Raw genomic sequence first — 27,341 nt, 5'->3', positions numbered from 1 at the left:
CTGCTTGCATGACTGCCACTTTCAAAGGCCTTCCCTCCTTGACTTACTGCTCAGCAGTAGAGCCACATTCTAAAAACTGTGCTGGTGATGTTAACACAAACAAAAAACCTTATTCTGTACCAAGTTCTCAGCAGAACAGAAATTCTAACCAGGCTCAAAACAAAAACAAAAAAACAAACTAAAAGCCTACCATCATCCAATAGTAGTATGAGAAAAACAAAAATGCCTATACCTAGGGAGAGCACAGTTCCATTGTTAACATCTCGCCTGAATGAAGCCTTCTTGAGGTTGTAATGTGCAACGCAAGACACACCATTCTTAAGAGTCAATAATGGCAGAACTTCAATATCTACTTCAAAGAAGTCTAAAATTCTTGAAAAATTTGGCAGCAAAGAAAGCTGTCAAATGGGAAAATATTTCAAGCAAAGTTTAATAACCAAAGTGTAGAGGAAACCCATATTAAACATAATTTATATTCCTTATCATAAAACACCATATATTCAAAATACATGCAAAAGATGTTAAGGGTAGATATTTCTTTGTTCCCTTTCTTTATGAGAACAGTCTTGGGATAACATTAAATAAAAGAAAAAAATAATTTAAATGTATAACATTCTATACTGAAACAAAGACTGCAGATCTATAAGGCCAATACAAAAGTTAAAATGGAAATTAACATAAAGTTGCATCTTCCAAGGGTTTTAATTTTAGATTATCACTGGTGCTATATCAGTACGTGTGCATTGTGACAAAGATGGTGGAAATTTAACATAAAAAACCAAAAAGTTGGAAGAAATTAAACAGGATAATAAAATCAATATAACTAATGTTACTTTCCAAAAATTAAAACTGTCCAATGTGTAACTCAAACCATCATTCTTTAGAAAAGTATACATATAATATGTATATATATAAAAGCACTATTTATTGTACCATGCTGTATTATTTTAAGACAAAGAATTAAAAAAAAAAACATTCGTGGTATAAGGATAAAGTCTGTAGTTTATTTAGATTTTGAAATGCAACAAAAAGTTTCCGATCACTCATCTAGCTGAAAAAGAAACTGTAGTTACTAGAATTAGTAAACACTCTTGGTTTGTAAAACTGTAATGAGCAGTGTTCATTAAAAAGTAACTCAAGATAAAATAAGCAATTAAAATGCCCATTTCTTTAGTTTCTCTGGATACTGTTTAATTATCCAATCTATCAAGATTCTAGAAAGAGAAGGATTAAACCAGGTTTTACAGTTCCAAAGATATCCAATTTCCTTTTATTGCCAAAAATTAAAATTTTCAATTATGAGATGATTATGACACAACCATATCAAACCTAAAAATCTAAATTTTTTTTTTTTACTTTGAGAAATCAAAAATACCAAATAGATTCTAAGTGCTCTATGTTAACTGAAGTGTATATGTAAAGTAAAATACAATTAAGCTTTAAAATGTGGAATATACATTTTGTATAAGCATTATGTTCTTGGGAATGTAATCTACAGAATATCTTTTTACTAAAACTTCAAAACCTTGATACTTGCACATGAAAAATCATAAAAAATATCTAGGTACAACTGTACAAAGAAACTGACACCAATATGCATACTTCCATAGAGAAGTGAATGCTTCAACAGTTATGTATTTTGGTAAAAGTTTTGAAAGTATGCATATTTTTAAAGTAATTAGGCTTTTAAATAGTGGAGTCTTAGACTATCAGATTTTTATTACTTTTTTTCTCAAAAAAAAAAACATGTCAATATAATGCAAAATGAAGATCAAGGGTATATGGCATATCATTCTTTTTAAAAGGTGGTTTCCTTTTTCCCCCTATAGGACACACTAATTTATTTAAGCCATAATCTCTTGACATTTAAACTTTTAAGTTCACTCTGTCTATAAAGTATACTCAGATTCCCTGCTGAAGTGCCATGACTATGCTGAAAAACTTAGAAACAGTATGAGTAAATTTCACACAATTACTAATCTCCTAAAAATGTACAATATTATCAGTTAGGAAACAATTGTGCGAAAGTCTTTTTTTTTTCCTTTTAAACTTGGTGTAGGTGGAATAGCAAGTTTCTGATCTAAAACAAATAATGCATTGCTTCTATAAAGGTGACAACATGTAAGGCAGTTCAAAGAATGCTGACTAACCAAACAAAATGCAGTTATTGGATTATCTTGCTATTCATATCAGCTTAACTTGTTTTAACGCATTGCTCTTAAATCTGTACAGCACTCCATTTTACACAGAGTAACCCCACTCTTGATTAATCTGTTCTAAAGTGCCAGTATTATTTACACATTTTTTTAGCCAAAAGTCTGGCCAGTTGTGGCATCAGGTGAGGATGTCATCCCAGCTCTATTATCATTTACATTCACCAAGGGAAATTCTGGAAATTCTGCACTTGTCCCTGGTCCCCGAAGGTTCACCTGTCCATTGGCAGTGCTAAACTGAGTAGCTATTCCAGCTCTGGATCCATGATATGGAGCACGGAAGGGTTGTTCAAAAGAGCTCATTTGGTAAGCTTGGTGGACAGGCTGAGCCTCAGCTTTCTTCTGAGAAGTCACTTGATCCAAAAAGTCCTGTGTTGATGTGGCAGAAGCATGGTTTGTCTCATCACCTGAAAAGGGAAATGAGTGCTGTGAATCACCAACTATTAGTCCAAAGTGGGACTTATCTGGAGTTGTTCTTAATGGAGAATTCATTCCTGATCGAAAGCTATTGATGGGCATGGCTGCATAGACTTGCTTGTCTATGGAAGAGAATGCTGGCTGATTTGGAAGGGTCTGGTTATCGGTCACAAAGTTAAGGCTCGGGCTATTCAAATAGGCATCATTTTGGCTAGTTCTGTCCAAAGCCTGCTGCAGAAACTTTGAGTATTCCTGCAACATGTTGGCTTTATCTGATGAGGATGCTTGGGAGCTTGATCCAACATTCTCCGACTGGGTAACCTCAGGTACTTCAGAAGAGTTTATTGATATGCTAGAAGTCACCTCAGTGTCCGCAACACTGAATGATATCTCATGCTGTCCATTAGCTTTATGAGAATAATGATCCAACAGAGTCTGCAGTACCTCATCTGGAATAACATTTTTGTCATGATTACTTTTTATCTCCACATTCAGTGCCTGTGAATCTAATATGGATGCTGTAGTACTCTCATCAATGACACTTGCCACAGCTGCCTGTGTTACAGAAGGCTGAGAAGCTATGGTACCCACATTCAGCGCATACTCCCTACTATTGTTACTTGCTGCCTGAAGATATCGCTTCTTCTTCAAAAACTGCATGGCATCATCATAATTAGTGCTACTGTGCACAGGTTTACTAGGCCCCTCTTGCAAATTGTCAACCTGGTCAATGTCAGCATTGCCTTCTGAGTCCAGTAAAGCTTGTTTGTCCACAAGTTCAAAAGCATACTTTGAAACTTTGCTCTCTTCATATGTGGATAAAGGCGAAATTGTTTGATTTTGCTCCAATGGCTGTTTCAGACTTCTCTTACTATTAATTTTTTTGAGAACCAACTTAGGTGGATGTATTTCTCCTGATGCATCTTCTAAATGCGATCCCCCAACTGAAGAATGCGGCATTTCAACAGCATACTCTGCCACCATATACTCATCTTTTACTTTAGTACTTGAAGAGTAAAGAGGCAAGTAATCATTTTTGTCTTTCTTCAGGTCAGATTTGTCCAAAGAACTCTCTTTGTCCATCCCAGATGATTTTTTCTCAGTTTTCTGCCTTTTCTTTTTTGGCAGTGAGTTATCTTTTGGTGATGTAGAAAAGCCAGAATCTTCCTCAGATGTCAGAAGGCCACCTTTGATGGCACATCTGTTTAGTTTTTTGTCATGATTTTCATGGCACATACGTTTATGTTTCAGTACACGATCTGTTCTGGAAAAATACTGTCGAATTCAAAGTTCGGAAGTGAGTTTTTTGTTTTAGTTTGTATTTTGGTCAACCAAGAAAAGAAAAGAAAAAAATGGAATTAATATAAAGATAGATGTAAGTATAATAATATGAGCAACTCCAAACTAATTTGCTGAGCCAACTGTTTATTACAAATTGAATCAACAGCAGTTAGGAAGTTCTTCAAATAGTTTTAGTAGTAACATTTTCTAATTTAACTTATTAGAATTGTTTTATAATTTAATTTCAGATAGAAGAGTTTCAATGTCACTCATACCACAATAAAGTGATTTTTAAAAAAAATTCAAACCGCGCCTTACCTGTAAACAGTATTCACACTGGTAGGGTTTTTCTCCACTATGAGTTCTCTTATGCCTTTCCATATGGTATTTTTGAATGAATCTCATACCACATTCATCACAGCGAAATGGTTTTTCACCTAGCACATGATACAGAAAGTTTAAAACAAAACAAATACTGTAAAATAATGAATTACTTTACCACAAGGACCTCTAAATAAATGGCTTTTGAACGTTGCCATACTTTGTTCTTTTTAAATGGCAAAAGTCTCCCTCATACTAAACATATCTTCCAGTTTAATTTGTCAAGAATATCTTGCTTTGTAAAAATGAAAGAGATTGGTACACGCCATTGGAAAGAAAAGGTTGAAAGCAGGCATACTCAATTTCCCTTTTACTGTATGTGTACATAATATACACCTTCCATAGAGACCGGTATTATTACCAGGACCTTAACAGTAATATGAACAGGGTTTCAGTAGAGTGGCCGATGTTTCTAATCCTTTTTTCAATCATACAAAAAGTATTTCAGAAAATTTTTTGAAAAAACAAAATGTTACCCATACATAGTCCAACACAATTCTTGGGTATACCTTTTTAATTCTTCATGTTTTTTCAAAGATATTTGTGGTTAAATGAAATCTGAATCCTAGGAAAATATTTTTTAAATCTAATTTATTAAAACATAAGAAGAGCTTAAATTAGAGACTAAGTTTTAAAAGTAATGTTTGTTTATACTGATTCTCTTTTCCTCGACTCAAACCAGCATTTCTCATGTCTTTTCGGGAGCGAATTAAATTGAGGGCTGTTAACTGGGCACATGACCCCCACACCACCCCCAGTTTTTTTTTTTTTTTAAATCACATTAAGGACTTCTCAGCTTTAATGAACCATTACTAAGAAGATCTAAAATGGCTTTTACTGATAAAGCCACAGCCTAAGTAAATAGAAGGGTGTGACAAGAAGTTATCTTAAATAATGCTTGTTTGGGAAAACACTGTTTCTACCCTTCATACAGTCAACAAAACTTTACTGAATACTTCTCCTCTACCCATAAAAGTATAAGACATGTTACTTGTCCTCAAAGAGTTTATGACATAATTGGAAAAACAAGAAAGAAATAACTAACAGAACTACATCCAGCTTTGGTTTACCTTTATAACTTTATAATCCACTAGTTATCTTCTTAACATTTTTCTCCAGCCAAATTGAAGAGCCTACCATCTCATGCTTTCCTACTTCTGCCTTGATTCACGCAGCTCTCTTAGTCCACCTCCGTTGTGTTCAGGTACTACACTCCCCTCAAGGCCCAGCCCATCTCCTCTGGGATACTTTGCCCTATTCCCCTGGAGGAAAGGCATCTTTATCTTCTTTAACTTTCCAGAGAACTTCAGCTGTACCTCTCCAATGGCACTCATTACTTTCATTCCAATAATTATTTTGTACGAATCTATTCTTTTAACTAAATTACATTTCTTTAGGTCAGAATCTGGGCCTAAATTATCTTTACGTAGCTCAAAATACTTCAGGCAACTTTTAAGGGCCACATGAATGGCATAAAGGATTATTACAGTGGATTATAATTGGAAAAAATGTTATTATGAGCTGGTAAGATTTGGGAAAGCTTCTTGTGTTAGAATCTAAGCTGAGTAGCCCTTTAAGGGATTGTGTGTATGAGATTAAAGCCAAGGAAAGAAAATTTAGTGAGGAGTAACAGAGCAACTAAGGGTTGGGATACTATAAAATACACTGGAGAACTGGTACCTAACAAGACAATTTAATTTGGCAACAAATAAATTATTTGAAACTTTCAAGAACTGCAACTTCTGTAATCGCTATGGAGTTACCAAATTTTAGGGCCGAAGGGACTTTGAAATGGCTTCAAACTATGCTCTTGGGGGCTCCACAGAGGCCCCCAAAGGATCATCCTGGTGTGACAAATGGCTCTAAGGTTGCCACCCAAAATTCAGGACAGAACAGCTCCACTTCTGTACACAGGGAGTCTGAGTAAGGACTCCAGGGTTCAAAGGCTAGAATGGAGACCTAACACAGCTAATCTCGACCAATTTACTTATTTTTACAAAAAAGAAAGTCCAGAAAAATTAAGATACTTGTCCAAGCTGTTAGTAAGTGGATAACTAATGAAGCAACAAAAGCTGGAAGAGAAGACCACTTATTTAGGAAGTTTGAAAGTGAAAGAAATGAGAAAAAGGAAGTGAGAAGTAATAGGAGGCAATCCATTTGAGATTAAGAATTGGTAAGGGTGGGAAACTGAACTAAAATGGAATATTATGGTGAATAATCGAAATAACAAGATCCCAGAAGAACTAGGATGAAAAGGGAAGGAGAGTACAAGTATTATTTTAAAAAGAAGTTTAAGAATAGGTACATATTTTGAAATAAAGACTGTATATGATAGAGCTCATTAAGATCAGAAGTTAAAGTCATTCTTCAAAAGTGAGAGAGGATCAAAGAGAAAATTAGTGAACTTATTAGAATTCAATTAATTCTACATGATATTCATGAAATGGAAGACTTTAATGTTAAAAATGATAATACACACCACATTGGTCAAAGCAGAAGATGACAACCTGATCCTAAAATTCATATGGAAATGCAAGGGATCCATAACAGCTAAAGCAATCTTGAAAAAGAAGTACTAAGTAGGAAGACTCAGACTTCCCAACTTCAAAACTTACAATCAAGCTGCAGTAGTAAGATAGTGTGGTAATGGCATAAGGATAGACATACATATCGAGGAATAGAATCGAGAGTCTAGAAATAAACCTTTACATTTATAGTCGACTGACTTCAGTGGGGAAAAAAACAGTCTTTTCAACAATGACACTGGGACAGTTTGATACCCATGTGCAAAAGAATGGGGTTGGACCCCAACCTCACACTGTATACAAAAATTAACTCAAAATGGATCATAGGCCTAAATGTGGGAACTAAAACTGTAAAACTCTTGGAAGAAAATATAGGAATAAATCCTGACTGGATTAGGCAATGATTTCTTAGATACAACACCAAAAGCACAAGCAAACAAACAAAAAATAAATAAAATATACCTCATCAAAATTAAAAACCTTGTGCTTCAAAGGACACTATCAAGAAAGTAAAAAGACAAAATGCTGTAGTAGCTGCTGTGGGAAATAGTTTGGCAATTCCTCAAAATGTTAAACTTAGAATTACCATACAAGCCAACTGTTCTACTCCTAGGTATATACCCTAAAAAAGTGCAAACAGGGATTCACTCAGAGATTTGTATACCAATGCTCACAGCAGCATTATTCACAACAACCAAAATATGGAAGCAACCCAAGTGTTGAATGGATAAACAAAATTTGATATATACAGACAATGGAATATTTTTCAGCCATAAAAAGGAATGAAATTCTGATACATGATACAACATGGATGAACCTTGAATAAAATATGCTAAGTGAAAGAAACCAGGCACAAAAAGGACAAATACTTCGTGATTCCATTTAGATGAAATACCTAGAGTAGGCAAATTCACAGGAATAGAAAGTAGAATAAAGGTTACCAGGGACTGGCAGAGGAAGGAAAGGGGAGTTACTGCTTAATGGTTACAGGTTTTTGTTTGTGTATAATTTTGTTACACAATGTTATAAATGTACTTCACTACACTACATTGTATGCTTGAAAATGATTAAATGATAAACTTCAAGTTACTGGTTTTTTTTTAAAAAAGGTGAAAAGACAATCCATGGAATGGGAAAAAATATTTGCAAATCATATGTCTGATAAGGGATGTATATCCAGTATGTTAAAAAAAAAACTCTTACAGGGCTTCCCTGGTGGTGCAGTGGTTGAGAGTCTGCCTGCCGATGCGGGGGACACGGGTTCGTGCCCCGGTCTGGGGGGATCCCACATGTCGCGGAGCTGCTGGGCCCGTGAGCCATGGCCACTGAGCCTGCACGTCCGGAGCCTGTGCTCCGCAACGGGAGAGGCCACAGCAGTGAGAGGCCCGTACCGGAAAAAAAACCCCACAAAAAACCCAAAAAACCCCCCTCTTACAACTCAACAATAAAAAGACAAATAAACTAATTTAATAACAGGTAATGGATTTGAATGAACATTTCTCCAAAGAATATATACAAATAGCCAATAAGTACATGAGAAGATGCTCAACATCACTACTCATTAAGGAAATGCAAATCAGTATCACGAGATACCACTTCACACCCAATAGGACAGTTAAAACAGAAAGGACAGTAACAAGGGTTAGCATGGATGCAGAGAAACTGGAACCCTCACACTTGGGTGGTAGGATTGTAAAGTGGTACAGCTGCTTTGGAAAACAATTTTGCAGATCCTTAAAATGTTAAACATAAGAGTTACCATATGACTCGGCAATTCCACTCCAAAGCACATACCCAAGAGTACTGAAAACGTTATTTCCACACAAAAACAAATATTCCTAACAGCATTATTCATAACAGCCAAAAAGTAAAAACAACTCAAATGTCCCTGAACTAATGAATGAATAAACAAAATATGGTCTATTCATACATGGAATATTATTCAGCTATAAAAAGTAATAGAAGTACATGCTACAACACGAATGAACCTTGAAAACATTGTGCTAAGTGAAAGGAACTAGACAAAAAAGACCACCTACTGTTGATTCCATTCATAAGAAATGTCCAGAACAGGGAAATCCATAGAGACAGAAAGGAGAGTAAAGATTGCTTAGTGCTGGGAGGAAGGGGTACAGGATTTTAGAATGGTGAAAGTTATTCTAAAAATTGGACTGTGGTGACAGCTGTGCAACTCTGTGAATATACCATAAACTATTGAATTGTACACTTTAAAGGGGTGGGTTTTTTGATATTGTCAATTACATCTCAATAAGGTTGCAACTTTAATACTGCATGATAACATAACTGACACCACACAAAGTGAATGAGAAATGATTTCTTCCCACAAGGAGCTAGCAATTAAATTCAAAATAAATTAAATGGAGAAAAATCGTGCTTAAATTATTTGCTACATATTAGTAGAAGATCAAGAACTAAAAGCTTATTTAACCAGAAGCAACATTAAGAAATTTACTTTAACAAACATTAATGCCTTAAAAGCAATTTGTAAAAATGTTCCTTTGTTGCTTAAAACAAAACACTTTCACGGTCCCCTAAATAGAACAATTATGATGGCTAAGTCAGCCAGAAATGAATGTAAACACAAATTCATCTTCCGTAGTCATTTATTTTTTGATTACCTTATTTCTAATCCTTTGTCTTTTGTTCTGCTTTAGTATTTATTCTCCTTTTTTACTCTACCATCTTTCTCTGCATCTTGTTCTCCCTCTCCCATTTTTTCCCTCTTCTTCTCTCTCTCCCTTTTTAACTAGCCAGTCCAGAATAAAACTTTTTAAGTTTTGCCATTTAAGGATCCTTGTTTGTTTATGGATTAGATCACATACTTAAATGATTCCCCCCCGACAAAATCGAAACAATATAGAGAAGTATACAGGAAAAAGTCTTCCTCTTATCTTTGCCCCTCCATAGGTAACTACAATTATTTGTTTGGGTCTGTTTCTTTCCAGAGTTTCTTGACACAGGCATAAGCAAAAATAAGTACAGGGCTTCCCTGGTGGCACAGTGTTTGAGAGTCCACCTGCCGATGCAGGGGACACGGGTTCGTGTCCCGGTCCGGGAAGATCCCACATGCCACGGAGCAGCTAGGCCCGTGAGCCATGGCCACTGAGCCTGCGTGTCCAGAGCCTGTGCTCCGCAACGGGAGAGGCCACAACAGTGAGAGGTCCGCGTACCGCAAAAAAAAAAAAAGTACATATTCTTTTTGTAATTTTTCCCTCTTTCTTATATGAAGATAGTGTATTTTATTGTGTTCTGCATCTTTTTTTTAATTCAGTAATTTGGAGATCTTATCAGTAGAAAAAGAGCTAGCTCGTTTGTTCTGACAGCTGATATCATTCACTGATGGATAGACATACAATTTATTTAACCAATCCCCTATTATTTCCAAACATTTCCTGTTATAAATAGTGCTGTAATAGATACCCTGTCAATGCAAAAAATTTGCAGGTACATCCGCAGGATAAATTCTCAGTAACAGAATTCCTGGTCAAATAACAAATATATTTGTGATTTTGAAATACACTGCCAAAATTGGTCTCCACAAGAGATATTTTTTTTTTTTTTTTTTTCTTTTTGCGGCATGTGGGCCTCTCACTGTTGTGGCCTCTCCCGTTGCGGAGCACAGGCTCCGGACGCGCAGGCCCAGCGGCCATGGCTCACGGGCCCAGCCGCTCCGCGGCATATGGGATCCTCCCAGACCGGGGCACGAACCCGTATCCCCTGCATCGGCAGGCGGACTCTCAACCACTTGCGCCACCAGGGAGGCCCCACAAGAGATATTAATATGTACCCCTCCAGCCATGTATGAGTGACTGTTTCCCTATAACCTTGCCATATACTACTATATTGTTAAACTTCCTGATGACTACAAATCTAATATGTGAAAAAACAATATTTCAGTATGACGTTGACCATCTTACATGTCATTTTCTAAGAACTGTCTGCACCTATCTTTCACCTATTTTTTTTTTAACTAGGTTGCTGATCTTTTTCTTGATGATTTATAAGAGCTTTATTAAAGAGACTGGTCATTTGTCTGTATGAGTTCCAGTTTTGTTTTGTTTTTTTTTAAATAGTGGGGGTGGAGTTGTTTGGCTACTAAGGGTTTTAATTTTTACATAGATGAATTTATCAATCATTTATTTTATGGATATTAAATTTTGAGTGTTATTTAGAAAGAACATTCCTGTTCCAATCTGTCCATATTTTTAACGACACGTATGTAGTTTCATCTTTTACATTAAATCGCATACATTTGAAGTTCATCCTGAGGTAGAATGTGATGGATAAAACTCTGTCTTTCCAGATGGCTATCCAGTTTTTCCAACATCATTTACTACAAGGTTCATCTTTTCTTGATCACATTTTTTACCACAATCATACACTAGTAAGTTCCATAGGTCTATTTCTAGACCTTCTATTCTGTTCTATGGGACTATTCATAAGCCAGAATAAACAAGTTTTAGTTATTAAGACTTTATAATACATACTTCATCATTTGGTAGGACTAATCCCCCTCACTGTTTTTCTTTTATTTTTCCCTGGTTTGTCTTGTTTGTCCACTTTCCAAATCATTTCTGAATTAGCTTAGTATCTATGGTGGGGGGAAGGGAGAGTTGCCTGAAATGTTTATGTTAACTTATGGAACACTGATACACTTTATGTACTTTATGATGTTAACTCTTCTCACTGAAAAAAGTGGGGGTGGGGTTGTTTTGTTTTGTGTCCTCAGTAGTGTTTTAATAATTTCCTAATAAGGAATTTTCTACATTTCTTGTTGCTGATATTATAAAAAGGGTGTTTACTTCCATTAAATCTTCTACTCTGTGTGTGTACACATACAAAGTATATGGTTTTCTGCAATTTTAATGAATTTGCTGGTTTTTAGTCATTTTCAGTTGACTCTCACGGGTTTTCCAAGTTTACAATAATACAGTTATTTTTAACCTATAATATTTTTCCTACTTTTTCTGGCTATTATTCTCAAATATTATGTTAAAAAGTAACAGTGATAACGTGCTCTGTATCTTGTTCCCAACTTTGGTACTCTGGTATGTCTCTTGAATGGAAATGAAAATAAAATAGCTGATATATATTTCCTTAAGAAACATAAAAACACTTAAGTGAAATATCTTTAGGAGAAAATCCCATTATTGTTTTTCCCCTTAAGGACCAGAGACCCTCTACTGGAAAAGGAAGACAATCTATACAGCACTTGAGTGATTTTAAGATGAACAGGAAAGACTTACATGAAAAATACCAAGGATTTTGTAAATACTGTTTACAATTTTGGAAAGCAATAACATGGTGAAGAAGAAACAATTTCAAGGTGTTCCACTAATGATAATTTTCCAATACCCAAGGAGCCTGGAGTTTCAATAACAGTTATCAATGAGACCACACTTTTCCCCCACTGCAGTGTTTCTCCCTGGTAACTCTGACACTGCACACACTGAGGTGTTTATGGGTAAGAATTCTTACTTAAAATGTGGGTAATTATTAGGGCAAGTTATACAGAAGAAACTGATATGGACATAAGCTTTATGCATAAACTAGCTCAATATGACTTGATACATTAATCTCATTTTTGGTAGTTTCAACTAATCCTCTTCTTCCTTTTCAACCATTCTAATCTGGCTTCTGCACTTACTTCATCAAAACGGTTATTGTAAATCACCTTCAGGTTACCAAATACAACCAAATGTTTTCAGTTATCTTAGACCTCTCAACAGCATTCAACTTAGGTGATCCCTTTCTTTGTCCTTGAATTCACATTTCCCTTGACTTCTATGACATTCATACTCTTTCAGCCTCTCTGACTGCTCCTTCTCGATGCTCTTTCCAGCTCACTCTCCTCCCTCCAACCATGAAATATTTTAGTTCTTCATGGCTTCCTCCTAAGCTCCCTGCTTTTCTCCTTCTATATTCTTTTCTTTGGCAAAAAGGGAAACATCTATTTCCATAGCTTTAATTACTCTCTAATTTGAGCCCCAGACCACACATCCAAACTGCCTACTGAACATAACTACTTCTATGACACTTAGGGATCTCTAATACTTCATATCCCACACTAAACTTGTGATCTTCAACCCACAGCTTAGTCCTTATCCAGATTCCCTCTTTGTATGAATGGCATCTAGTTTTGCAAGCCAGAGGCCTGCACAGCTTTTCTATATACCCGTCTCCGTATTCAACTGGTTAACATGTTACTGACCTACTGATTCTACCCACTAAATACCTGTCAAATCTGCCCACTTCTTTCCACTTTCCACTGTCATCACCCAAGTTCAAGATACTATCATCCCCTGACCTGGACTACTATTTAATATCTTCCTAACAGTAGTCTCTATGGTATTCACTCTCATCTCTTTCTAATTCTACATCACAGCGAGATTTTGTTAACATGAAGTATATCTGATCATGTTGAAAGCCTACTGTTCCTAGGATTCACACACACACACACACACACACACACTCTCTCTCTCTCTCTCTCTCTCTCTCCCTCCCTCTCTCTATCTGGGTCCACTACCACCTGGCCCCTACCTTTTCCTCTCATATCTGAGCTTTCTTCACAACCCTCCCCTTCACTTTCTGAGCTCTAGTCAAAGTGATCTTTCAATTCCTAGTACTGTCATGCTTCTTCTCCTCCCCAGGATCATTTTCTCCTATAACTCCTCCCCAAAACCAATTCTTTGTCATGATAGTGGATCTAAAGTGCTTTACACTCAAGAAATGGTATCTACTGTTCTTAGTAATCAGAATGAAAGTGGCAATTATTCTAATAATGAAGTCTTCATAAAATCTAGGTCAAAATATTTAGATACTATGACATCTAATATAATAATATATAAAATACTATAATATTTAGGTATTATGGTATCTATGACAATGTTCACATGGCCTAGTAAAACACACTTGATAATAGAATGGATTTTCTATCTTTAATAAGTCATAAAAAAGGGAGATCAGGGGCTTCCCTGGTGGCGCAGTGGTTGAGAGTCCGCCTGCCGATGCAGGGGACACGGGTTCGTGCCCCGGTCCAGGAAGATCCCACATGCCGTGGAGCGGCTGGGCCCGTGAGCCATGGCCGCTGAGCCTGCGCGTCTGGAGCCTGTGCTCTGCAACGGGAGAGGCCACAGCAGTGAGAGGCCCGTGTACCGCAAAAAAAAAAAGGGAGATCAGACAAAATTTACAAGTATAATAAATACTACACTAACCAAAAAAGATCATTCATTATTATGAGAAGCACTATAAGTACTTAAGAGTACAGGTTTTAGAGCCAGGCTAGCCAGGTTATAGTGCTGGTCTCAGCATTTCTTAACTGTGAGACACTGAGGATGTTATTTAAACTCTTAAGACTTGATATTCTCATCCATAAAGTGAAAATATTAATAAAACATATATCAGATCCAAATGTTAAATGAGATAACGTGTGTGAGTAACCTGTCTTTGCTTAAGAAAAAGCCTAGCACATTTTAATAGCTCATTAAATATTAGCTATTAAAAATACAAATTAAGAGGTTGATGGTAAATGATTATCATTATATTAACATATTGATTACAGTTAAAACCCAGTGACTGGGCTATATATATATCCCAAATGAGAGTATCCTTAGGCTAGACAATTAATTCAGAAAAATGGGAAACAAGGAGGATTACTGAAATAATTACGTGGAAACATAATCACACACCCAGTAATTTGCTTAAAACTTTAGAGCATATAAGAAATAAGGTCACTTACTGCATGATTAAATTTACCTAACATCCTCAAAATGGCGTAATTATAAAGATGGAAAACACATTAGTGTTTGTCAGGGGTTAATCATGGAGGAGAGGGAGTAGGGGAAGTAAGGTGTGCCCATAAATAGGTAGTACAAGGAAACTTTCTGTAATAAAATGAAGGTACAGTAAAATTTTAAAAATAAACAAACTAAAAAAAATATCTTTGGCATATAGGAGGTTAGAAAGTTCATTTATCAGTCTAAGAAGAACCCATATACTATACAGGAAACTATATTTTATAGGAAATCATCTGAGACTAAACCACAACCTATGAAGTACAAATTAGGTTATTAAATAAAAACTGTGAAGTTGCCACAGCATCATGAAGACATGTCAGTTAAATAAAACTGGCAAAAGCCTAAAAGGCCTTAGTTAATTAATGAAAGTAGTAATTTTTCTGGGTAGCAAATTTTTTAAACCTCACTTTTCTATAAGTATAAAGTGGTTTTCTTTCCTTAGCATGGAGGTCAGGGAGAAACTTCAATGCCTGCATTTTAAACTTTAGAAACTCTGACAAAGTAACACACTGGGGTCACCACCTCCCCCCACAAAAGAAAATGAAGAAAGAGTTCTTTCATTTTTTTTCTGGGCTTCTTTTCTTTTCTTCTTTTTCTTTTTCAAGGCTAGGAAACTTCTGCCCAAAGTCATGGTGATAATAAACCAGGCCCAGTATTGAACCCTGGTGGCCTTGTTTTTAGCACCAAATTATGTACCTCATGGTTTATCTCAGAGCAATCCAAACTGTGGACCAATAATACATCAAGTCTCACCCAGGCTTTCATCAATTCATTTCGCAAGTACTCAGTGTTTGCCAGTGTCGGGAAGTGACAGGAAATGTCCAGGAAAATGATAGTAGTGGAATGGCTGGAACCTAAGTTTGCTTCCTTTTTTACACTATTTGACGAATTTTCACAAATGAATACAGCTTTGAAAGCATCACCACGATAGTAAGAATGAATTTACCTAAAACCACAGTTTCCTGTTACTCTATAATCCCTTCCTCCTGCCCCTCCACACTCCCTTCCACATTCTCCAGGCAAACAATTATCCGATGTCTGTCCCTATAGTTTACCTTTATTATTATTATGTATATCTTCAAACATACACAAAAGTAGAGAAGAAGGTAGAGTCCTCAGGTACCCATCACTCAGTTTTAATAATTATCATCACTTGGCAAATTTTATTTCAACTAATTCTTTCTTTCTTCCTTTCTTATTATCAGGTAAACTTTTTACTGGAATATAACAGCCATACAGAAAAGCAAACAAACGCTCCCAACACCAGAGATTAGTTCTGCCTTAACTGCTTATTATGGAAATTAAATTTAAAGCACATAAAAAAGTACACAGAAAGTACTCTCACCATATTTTGAAAGCAAATTTCTTGAAATGTAATATACCTACACAAAACTATACCAAACATAAATATAGTCTGATGAGTTTTCTCAAAGTGAACAGACCTGTGTAATGAGCATCCCAACCAAGAAAAAGAACACTACTCTTATGAGTTAGGAGCACTGCAGAAGCACTTCTACCCCTTTTCCATTAGTAATGGCTACGTTGATGTCTAACAAACAATTCTTTTTGCCTTGTTTATGAACTTCACATAGAGTCATACAGTATATATTCTTCTGTGTCTGGCTTCTTCCATTCACTGTTATGCTTTTATAATGCTGTGTCTAGTATTCCATCATATGAATGTACTACAATTTATTCATTCAACTCTCAATGGAAAGTTTGGTCTATTCATAACAATGCTGCTTTAATATTCTGGTACATGTCTTTTGGTGAATATATTATACTACATAAGCATTAAACTAAGAGTGAAAATGACAGATCACAGAGTTTGTATATGTGCAGTCTTGGTAGATAGTTTACTAAAGTGGATGTGCCAAATTACGTACCCACCAGCATAATATACGAGTTCCAATTGCTCTACATCCTAGCAAGTACAGTCATCTCTCAGTATCCAGTAACCAAGGAGACCCTTGGATCCAGGAATCCCTGGATTTTGGATACCAAAATCCACAGATGCCAGAATTCAATCAACTGAAGATCATGGAGCATTTCTGATCTGTGACTGGCCGAATCCATGGGTGCAAAACTGCAGATACAGAGGGCCTAGTGTACTTTGTACCACCTGTATTTTTCATTTTAGCCATTCTGAAGTGTGTACAAGTGGTATCAGATTGCAATCTTAAGTAATTTTCCTGGTGACTAATGAAACTGAGAACCCTTTCATATGTTTCCTGATCACCTTGGTATCCTTTCTTGGTGTGTGTTAAGTGTCTGTTCAACATTCTGTACACTTTTCTACTAGCTTGTGTTTTTCTTAATAGATTAGTAGGAATCCTGTACATATGTATCAGGCTTACTTTTCACTTTCTTAATGGTGTCTTTAAGGGAAAAAGGGTCTTAATGTTAATGTAACCCAATGTATTAATTTTTTCTATTATGACTAACAGTTTCTATATCCCAGTTAAGAAAGGTTATCTCCCTGTGATATTTTCTACTGATGTCTTCCATTTCACTAACCTTCTCCTTTACTGCCTCTATTATTCCATTAAACCCATGTGCTATGTTCTCTATATCAATTACTGTATTTTTCAGTATTAGAATTTTCATTTGCCTCTTGTTTATAGCTTACAATTCTTTGGTAAAATTCTCCATCTTTTCTTCTATTTCCTGTGTCTTTTCTATTATTATTATTATTATTTTATAAATTTATTTTATTTATTTATTATTTTTGGCTGCGTTGGGTCTTCGTTGCTACGCACAGGCTTTCTCTAGTTGCGGCGAGCGGGGGCTACTCTTTGTTGAGGTCAGAGGGCTTCTCATTGCAGTGGTTTCTCTTATTGCAGACCACGGGCTCTAGGCGCATGGGCTGCAGTAGTTGTGGCGCACGGGCTTAGTTGCTCCGAGGCATGTGGGATCTTCCCAGACCAGGGCTTGAACCCGTGTTCCCTGAATTGTCAGGTGGATTCTTAACCACTGCGCCACCAGGGAAGTCCCTATTATTTTTTTAAACATATTAGTCACAGTTTAAATTGTAAAGCCCTTCTCTGGTAACTCTAATATCTAGATAACCTGAGAGATTGTTTTTATTATCTTTTTATTCTCTTGCCTTTCTATGATTCCATCCTATCACTTGGTATGCACTGTAAATTCTTGACTGAATGCAAAACACTGTATATAAAAAATTTTACAGGCTCTAGATGATGCTATCTTCTTTTAAAGAGGGTTCACCCTCTTTCTGAGCAAATAGTGTGAGCGTTGATAACCTAAATCCCCAAATGGATTAAGCAACCTCGAGTCTGGGTTATTTTACAGCAAACCCAGGACACCGGCTTTTCAAAATTAGAAATGATTGTTCTCTTCCCCATTTCCTGTCTACTCTCAAAAATGGTCAGTGACAAGCAAACTGCCTTAGTGCTTTAAAATTTAATACTTAGTACCAACAACTATACACTTTTACAATAGTAGTTCTACATTTTTACATACCTATTCTCTCCGATATTATCAGGTCTCTATGAATTTCATTATGTACTTTTAGATTATTCAATATGAATAAGGGTCTTTGCTTACTGAGAATGCACCATTAATTTAACATATAATGTGGTAACAGCACTTTAACTGTTGCAAGCAAAGCACAAATCTGATAAATTACATTCTATATAATTAAAATAAGTCAGATACTAAAAATATTTTCCAAAGATAATTTATTTTCCATATGATGTAAGTTAAATTCTTTTAGTGCTTCCGTTTGGTACTAACACTGATTTATGTGAAATAAGCAGTTTAACCAGTTTTTAGATAATAGATGTTATGTGAGAATACTTTATTACCTACTAAATATAAAAATATTCATACTGTTCTTTGAAATATATAATAAAACTTATGCTCAGTATAAGGAAGAAAAATAAAGCATAATATTGTGGGCAAATTTTTGTTTTGGGATTTCTGCATACTTCAGAAAATACTTACATTAATGTAAGTATTTCATGACCATTTTACTCTTTATTTTGCAATACAGTTAGAAATGTGAAGTTAATATTGTATATAAAAATAAAATTAAATGCAATGTTATCTTGGAAGATACCAAGAGGTCTATTAAGAAAACAATGGGTTTCTATCAGTGTGAAAAAAACAAGTCCATGGGAGGAAAAAAAATTGTAAATCACATATCTTATATATATATATATATATATATATATACACACACACACACACACACACACACACACACACACACATATATAAAGAGTAGTGAAAACTCAACAATCAGAAAATAATCTAATTTTTTTTAATGGGCAAAAGAATTGGAGAGACACTGTAGATCCCTCCCATCAAATTTTGTATATATACCTGAAGACAGCAAATAAGCACATGCAAAAATGCTCAACATGTTTGGTCCTTAGGGAAATGCAAATTAAAACCATAATTAGATACTAGTACACACCTATTAGAATGGCTAACATAAAGAAATCTGACAATAGGAAGTATAGTCGATGATGCAGATCAACTGGAACTCTCGAAAGTCATTATGGGAATGCAAAATGGTATAATCACTTTGTAAAACAATTTGGTGGTTTCTTATAAAATTAAACATTCACTTACCATATGACCCAGCAATTCCATTCCTAGGTAGTTTCCCAAGCAACATGAAAACATGTTCACGAAAAAAGCTGTATACAAATTTTTATAACAAATGTTTATGGAAGCTTTATTCATTATCACCAAAAACTGGTAACAACACAAATACATCTCAACTGGGGGATGGATGCACCAACTGTGATATATCCATATGACAGAATACTGATCAACAACTTAAAAAAATTAATTACTCACGCATCAACAACAGGAATGACTCTCAAATGCACTAGGATAAGTGGAAGAAGCCAGACTCAAATGGCTACATAACATATGATTCAATTTATATGATATTCTGGAAGAGGCAAAACTAAAGAGACAGAAAAATATATCCGTGTTTGCCACAGGGTGGGGGTAGGGGAGAGGCTGACCTAAAAAAACACAGAGAAATTTTGGGGGAGTGACAGACTGTTCTATATCTTGATTGTGGGTGGTGGGTTACACAAATGTGTATGTTTATACTTTTACATATATAGTGTATGTATACACTAAAAATATATACACTAAAATTGGTAAAGCTTATTGTATGTAACTTATGACCTAATTTAAAATAATGAAAGAAAGTCGAAAGTCAACAAAACGTATTTCCCTTAAGATGAAAAAAATAATGAAAATTTAAACTATCCATATGCCTATCTATATAAAATACTGGAAAATCCTCAGCTACTTTGCAAAATAAAACAAATCACTATTAACCCATCTTCCTCCAAAAGATCAAAACCTTCCAACTCACAGATGAACAGATATAATACTAGGATAAAGTTCTCTTTGATTATTTTGATTTTCTCAGTAAAACAGGAAGCAAGTAATCAGCTGAAAGTGAGAGGGAAGGAGGAAATGTTAGAGATTCATAGAAAGGAGAAACTAAGAAATACCTGTTTGGGAGAAAGGTTGGCAAGCATAAAGCTGTAAAAGATCAGACAGTAAATATTTTAGACTTTGAGGATCATACAACCTCTGTCACAATTACTGGACTCGGCTATTATAGAGAGAAAACAGCCACAGCCATTACATAAAGGAATGGGTATGGCTACGTTCCAATAAAATTTTAATTACAGTAACAGGCAGCAGGTGGAACTAGTCCGTTGGCTGAAATACGGACCCCCCATCTAGATGAGTGGTAGAATGAACAGACTAAGGAAATAAATTCCAGTAGGCATTAAGGGCCCACTCAAAATTAAAAGTGCTCCTAATTCAAGCACAGCTTTCTGTTTTATTCTAGAGATGGAAAGAGTTAAATTTCCCACATGGGACTTCACCAAATTAAAAAGCTTTTGTACAGCAAAGGAAACTATCAACAAAATGAAAAGCCCGCCTACTGAATGGGCGAAGATATTTGCAAAAGATTTATCAGATAAGGGGTTAATATCCAAAATATACAAAGAACTCACACAACTCAACACCCTCCCAAAATAAACAAACGAAAAAAACCACAGAAAAAAACAGATTAAAAAATGGGCAGAGGGCCTCCCTGGTGGCGCAAGTGGTTGAGAGTCCGCCTGCCGATGCTAGGGGATACGGGTTCGTGCCCCGGTCTGGGAGGATCCCATATGCCGCGGAGCGGCTGGGCCCGTGAGCCATGGCCGCTGAGCCTGCGCGTCCGGAGCCTGCGCGTCCGGAGCCTGTGCTCCGCAACGGGGGAGGCCACAACAGTGAGAGGCCCGCATACCGCAAAAAAAAAAAAAAAAAAAAATGGGCAGAAGTCCTGATTGACATTTTTTCTGAAGAAGACACAGATGGCCAATAGGCACATGAAAAGATACTCAACATCACTCATCATCAGGGAGATGCAAATCAAAACCATAATAATGAGATATCACCCCACACCTGTCAGAATGGCTATTATCAAAAGGACAAGAAACAGTAAGTGTTGGTGAGGATGTGACGAAAGTGAACTTTTGTGCACTGCTGGTAGGAATGTAAATTGGTGCAGCCACTATGGAAAACAGTATGAAGGTTCCTCAAAAAATTAAAAACAGAACTACCATATGACCCAGCAATTCCACTTCTGGCTATCTTTCCAAAGGAAACAAAAACACTAATATTTTGAAAAGATATATGCATCCCTATGTTCACTGCAGCATTAACCACAATAGCCAAGATAGACAAGCAACCTAAGTGCCCAACCATAGATTACTAAATAAAGAAGATGTGGTATATAGATACATTGGAATATTACTTAGCCATTAAAGAAAAGAAATCCTGCCAGAGTGAAATACATCAGAGAAAGACAAATACCTTATGATTTCACTTATATGTGGAATCTACAAAACAAAACAAATGAACAAACATAACCAACAGAAACAGTCACAGACACAGAGAACAAAGAGGTAGCTGCCAGGGTAGGGGGGTAGGGGATGGGTTAAAAATGTGATGGAAATTAACAGGTACAAACCTCCAGTTACAAAATCAGATGAGTCATAGGGATGAAATGTATTATGTAGGGAAAATACACAATAATAATGTAGTATCTTTGTATGGTGATGAAGGTGGTGAAAAGGTAGAACCTACAGTTGTAAGTAGGAGGGTTATAATATACAACACGATTTATATAATTAACACTGCTGTATGTTATATATGAAAGTTGCTAAGAGAGTAAACCCTAAAAGTTCTTATCACAAGGAAAAAATAATTTTTTTATTTTCCTTTTATTTTGTATCTATATGAGATGATAGATGTTCACTAAACATTGTCATAATCATTTCATGATGTATATAAGTCAAATCATTATGCTGTACACCTTAAACTTACACAGTACTGCATGTCAATTAATAAAACTGGAAGAACAAATAAAAGATCAACCTGTTGAACTCTACAAAAATAATAATTTAAAAACTAATAAATTTCCCAAAGTTGTAACTTAGCCAAGTGAATACTATATACAAGAGAGCGCAAGAGGTCTGAGTGTAAGCAAGGGAGTGATTAAAATAAATGACAACAGAATTTACACTGGGTAAGAAAAGTAATGAAGATATGATGTAAACAGGAATAGTGAAAAGGAGGTAGAATCACTGGACTGAAGGCACTAGTGGAGACAAAAGATTGTTGAAACCTAAGTACTAGAGGCATGAGCAGGAAGTATGCTTGGAAAATGAAAAACTGAAATCATGAGGAGACTGAAGTTTAGTAACCACTAGTCCAAGAGTGAGGAAGAATGAATGACAAGATCACCAACAAAGCCGAAGTTTGAGAAGGACGTTCAAGGAATAAACTTGTACAGAGATCAGCAAACTTGTTCTAAAAGGGCAGAGACGTACAATCAAGGATATTGTATGCATACTCGTACAACGAGAGAAAACAACTTCCATATATTGGGTTGGCCAAAAAGTTCGTTCTGATTTTTCCGCAAAATGTCATGGAAAAGCTCAAACCAACTTTTTGGCCAACCCAATATTTTATTGGTGAAATTCAAAATATAATGATAATACTGATGATGACAATGATGATGATAATAGAATACAATTTTTCACCATACAGATGTACTAATGAGAAGACTGGAATTATTTTTTAAAGGAAGTGGTAGCATTTTGCTGAATTGGGATTCAAAGTTAGTATTCCCTGTCATCAAAGTCAATTGCAAATGTTTATCTGCTAATGCTAATCTGCAATGAGATTTTACAAGTATTCTACCTTTGAAATTGTTTTGTCACAAAGATAGGTACTGATATCCATGAAAATATAATTTTAAGAACTATTCATCAGTTGGAAGGGATTTATAGAATCTATTAGATTCTTTTCTTGATATGTGCCTTTTAACACGCCATCACATTACAGATTAATTACTTCCGAATGAAGATTAGGTGAAGTTAATTTAATGAATTTTGAAATATGGAAATTTCTTTTGCACTTGCATCAAGGTCCAAAAACTGATCAAAGCGTGGTCTGAACTTGGAAAATGATCTGCCCCATATTTGTGTGGGAACAGAGATTGTGCTTCTTGAAACTTGTAACAACAATGGAAAGTGTATAAAGCAGCATTTTGTGATTCAACATTAACAGCTGTCAAAACGACTTTGCCACAGTAGAAGTGTCACTGTAAGTACCGTTTTCCCCTTGTAATATTAGGATGAATTTATTAAGAAACATTTTCAAGTCTTCAGCAAAAGCTAATTTTCCAAAGCCATTCTTCAGTATTCAAATAGCAGTGGTTTAGAGTGGTTGTTTTCATTCAAAAAAAATTTTAACCTTGGCTCTACACTCAAAAACTCCCAATAGGGCTTCCCTGGTGGCGCAGTGGTTGAGAGTCCGCCTGCCGGTGCAGGGGACAGGGGTTCGTGCCCCAGTCCGGGAAGATCCCACATGCCGCGGAGTGGCTGGGCCCATGAGCCATGGCCGCTGAGCCTGTGCGTCCGGAGCCTGTGCTCCGCAACAGAAGAGGCCACAACAGTGAGAGGCCCGTGTACCGCAAAAAAAAAAAAAAAAAAAAAAAAAAAAAAAACCTCCCAATAAAACTTTACCATTTTTAAGATATTAAACTGCTGTATAGTAGAATAAGTCAGGATATTCAGTCTCTATATAAGAAAGAAATTCATGGTTAAGTCTGCCAGAGCAAAATGAAGTTCGCTGTTGACACTACTGGTTCAATGACACATAACATGTTCAAATGTCTTCCACAAAATTCTGCTCATGTAATACAATGAATAGCCATAAGCTTTAAATGCTTTACATTTTCTCAAGCTTTGTAAATTAGGCCAACTAAACTTTTTTCTGCTCCACACATGTTTCTCCCACCATCAGCTGCAACACATCTTAGTGGAGTCCATGTCACATTTATATTGAAATAATGTTTTCTCATGTATTGATTTTAAAAAAAAAGCTTTATTGAGATCTAATTCACATACCATACAATTCAACCATTTAAAGTGTATATAATTCCATTTTGAAAATACTGCCTATTGTTGTTCCACAGAGGCTAATTCTTCAGTCACTTCAAATTTGGCATTGTCTCCTTGAATAAATAACAACTAAGTAGTATTGGTAACATCTGTCAACTTATCAAGAGCCAAGGAAACTACTTGAAATCATCTGTCTTGGTTTTGTTTTTTTTTTTTGTGGTACGCAGGCTTCTCACTGTTGTGGCCTCTCCCGTTGCAGAGCACAGGCTCCGGACACGCAGGCTCAGCGGCCATGGCTCACGGGCCCAGCTGCTCCGCGGCATGTGGGATCTTCCCAGACCGGGGCACGAACCCATGTTCCCTGCATTGGCAGGCGGACTCTCAACCACTGCGCCACCAGGGAAGCCCTGTCTTTGTTTTTTAATTGACTACTGATGTTGCTTCATGTAGGATTTCCTTTGAAAACGAGGGTTCCACAAGAAAAGCTTAAAATCACTACCCTGTATTAGTTTTGCTCCTTTAGTTCCTTCCGTTTAAATTGTTATTAAATTTCATCTATATTTATTCTTCCTTTGAAATGTCTTTCATAGCCATTTCATTCGATTTCTAGTCTCAGTGTCTTGTTTGTAAATTCTGACCCTCATCATCTCATTATAAAAGCAATTCTTTCAATGAAGGAGAAAAAGAAAGATTGGGATTTGTTTCAGAAGTTAATTTCCTGCAGTGGAAAAAAATTTAATAGCTAATTAATTAATCTAAAACCCAAACACTGCTAAGCAAATAAATTGTGACTGTTACAGAGCCAGTAGCTTCAACTCAATTCAGTACAGTTAATGATTTAATGCAAACTTTAAGTTTATACACAATATTCAGGGACATATTTACTATTCAAGAACTTTCATCCAAGACATAAAAACAATGCAAATGCTATAGCTTAGAAATAGAAAATACCACCTACAAGGGAAGAAATGACCCAAAATGCTATTATTCTGCTAAAAGAGTCTGTTATAGTTGTCTGTTTCTTGGCTGCAACCTTTTTCTTAATATCATAAAAAGCCTAGGTAATATTAGTTAGTCACTGAGCAAATTCTCCTACTAAATAATAATCTAGAAGTCTCACTGATTAAGCAGAGCATCAAGCAATACTTTTGGTAAGGTAGTCTCTACCACTCACTGTAACAATCATTCTCTTCTCCACCCTTGATTAGCATCTCATCCCCTTAATCACAGCCCCTCAAATGTCTCCTGGCCAGTCCCTAATATTTATGTCCACGGCTTCCGCATAAGGGAAAACCCTTGCATTTGTCACTGAATCCTAACCTTTTAAAATGATCTTTCAGTTCTAGGTTCCCATGAGTCCACTGTCCATTTCCCCCAATTCTCATATAAAAAAATAAAGTATCTTAATAACAGGTTTATTTTTCTATAGGAATAAAATTAGACCTTCTCAAGACTCTAGAGTTTCAGCTGATCAGACTCCATGTCCCTCCCCTCTATACAAGTATAAAGAACTAAAAGTTAGATGAAGTAGGCAAGAACATATCCGACTGATTTTTAAGGATGAAGAGTGTTTATTATGTAAGCACAACACAGAACACTATGTTATTCAAACAACAGCAATAAATATGTTGCTCTTTTTGTGTTGGTAATCATTTTATTTTTTCACAACTGCATTTGTCAATCTGGTCAATTCCCAAAGGAAATTAAGAGTTGACTGAATATATTTTCTGGAATAATTTAAAATGAACACTGAAAGCAGTAATTCTTGAAACACCCTTAGAAAGTCAAAGTCAAAACAGATAATGAAATGTAGGTAAAGAAGAACAAATTAAGCCCTGTAAAGAATTTACAGAGGGGTGAAAATATATGGGCGGAGGGGGGGTTGAACAATAAACTTTAATTTGTCTATCAGCTTTTTAACATAGCTACGAAGAGGAGACAACTTAGACTTCTACAGGAAATAAAGAGCAAGAAGTATTTTCATCAATGACTAATAATGCAAACAGCATAAAAGCAGCCCTGGGAGATAAAGCTGGATAGGCAAGCACCTAGTACTGCCTTAGGATATCAATCCTATGACCTCCATTTGCTTCACAACAGTATCATGAAGTTAGACTCTCTCCAAAAGATCTACAGAAGAGCAAAACAAACTACAAAATATGCAGAAGCTGTTAGTATTATTGTGGCTGCTTTCAAAGAATGTCAAGATGCTTTCAACAAATTCAAATTGGGGTTGAAAATGATGATGACACTGTAGACATTTTTTTTAAAACAGAAACTCTTCAGAGATAACGACATCTAAAGATCTAAAGTATCCAGAAAAGTTAAAATGAATGACCTTGAAAAGTAAATTTAGGTTGCCCTAAATATTTTAAATCCAATTTCTTCACCATGCCTGAGTCCAAATCAGACAGTACATTTTGTCAGCCACTCTTCCACCAAAGGCCCAAATAAAATATATGAATTCTGAGCGTAAACTGTCATTCAAAGTCAGTCAGTGAAATGAAAAACTTTATCAACAAATTTTAAAACTGTGTTGTCAGCCACTCCAGACATCTGAAACTTAATGAATTCAAGATCTGAAAGGCAAGAATGTTGGTCATTCACTCAACTGGGCTCTGGAATAATAAGTAGTAGTAGTTGTCAAAAAGCCAGCTTCAATATTGGAGAATCCTAAAGGTGTATGACATCAAGGAATGACTTCAAGGAAGTAATTGAGTATTTTTCCAAAAGAAAATGGTGCCAAAGGATTTGTAAAACAAAACATCAGATCTACACTCAACTGTCTTAAAGCTTCATCTTCTGCAGAATGTAAAATAATTTGGGGGTTGGGGAGGAAGCAGGGAAAAAGCCACACTAAGGGAAGGCAAACTAACAAGGGAAAGAGTAGAGAAACTTATGTCATTCTAGACTAACCATATTTCCTAAAGTAATTGAAAATGGTTAAAAAAAGAAAAACCAAAACATCAAAAATGAGAAACTGCTGTCAGAAGTAACATTTAAAAAATTAGAAAGTTCTATGTGTGAAATTAAATTTTGGGAGTCCTTTTTTAGTTCTTTTTCTGAAAATTAGTTCATCCTATACTGCTCAAAGAGGCTCTAAAGTCCAGAAAACTTAATTTTCTTTGTTTCACTGTAATATTCAGTGGTTTCCAAGTTTTGCCTATTTCTGATATACTTGGTGAAAATGAAGTAATAATATATTCCATGAAGCTTAACAATGTTGTTTTATTTGTTTAA

At 35.8% G+C, this 27,341-nt stretch overlaps 1 protein-coding gene across 4 annotated transcripts in view; it reads right to left on the bottom strand.

Annotated features, from left to right (window-relative positions):
• Positions 1–1,402: 1,402 nt before the first annotated feature.
• ZNF148 (zinc finger protein 148) overlaps positions 1,403–27,341 on the bottom strand; it is a 137,549-nt gene continuing 111,610 nt past the window's right edge. For all 4 annotated transcript variants that reach the window (XM_060099411.1, XM_060099412.1, XM_060099414.1 and 1 more), the window contains 2 exons: positions 4,230–4,348; positions 1,403–3,905 (listed from right to left, as the gene is read on the bottom strand). In XM_060099411.1, the coding sequence (XP_059955394.1) occupies positions 2,307–3,905; positions 4,230–4,348 (1,718 nt within the window). In that variant the 3' untranslated portion in view covers positions 1,403–2,306. The remainder of the gene's footprint in view (positions 3,906–4,229; positions 4,349–27,341) is intronic.

This window comes from Mesoplodon densirostris, chromosome 5, assembly GCF_025265405.1.
Source record: "Mesoplodon densirostris isolate mMesDen1 chromosome 5, mMesDen1 primary haplotype, whole genome shotgun sequence".
Classification (NCBI taxonomy): Eukaryota; Metazoa; Chordata; class Mammalia; order Artiodactyla; family Ziphiidae; genus Mesoplodon; species Mesoplodon densirostris.
This window is presented reverse-complemented; position numbering and strand designations above follow the sequence as displayed.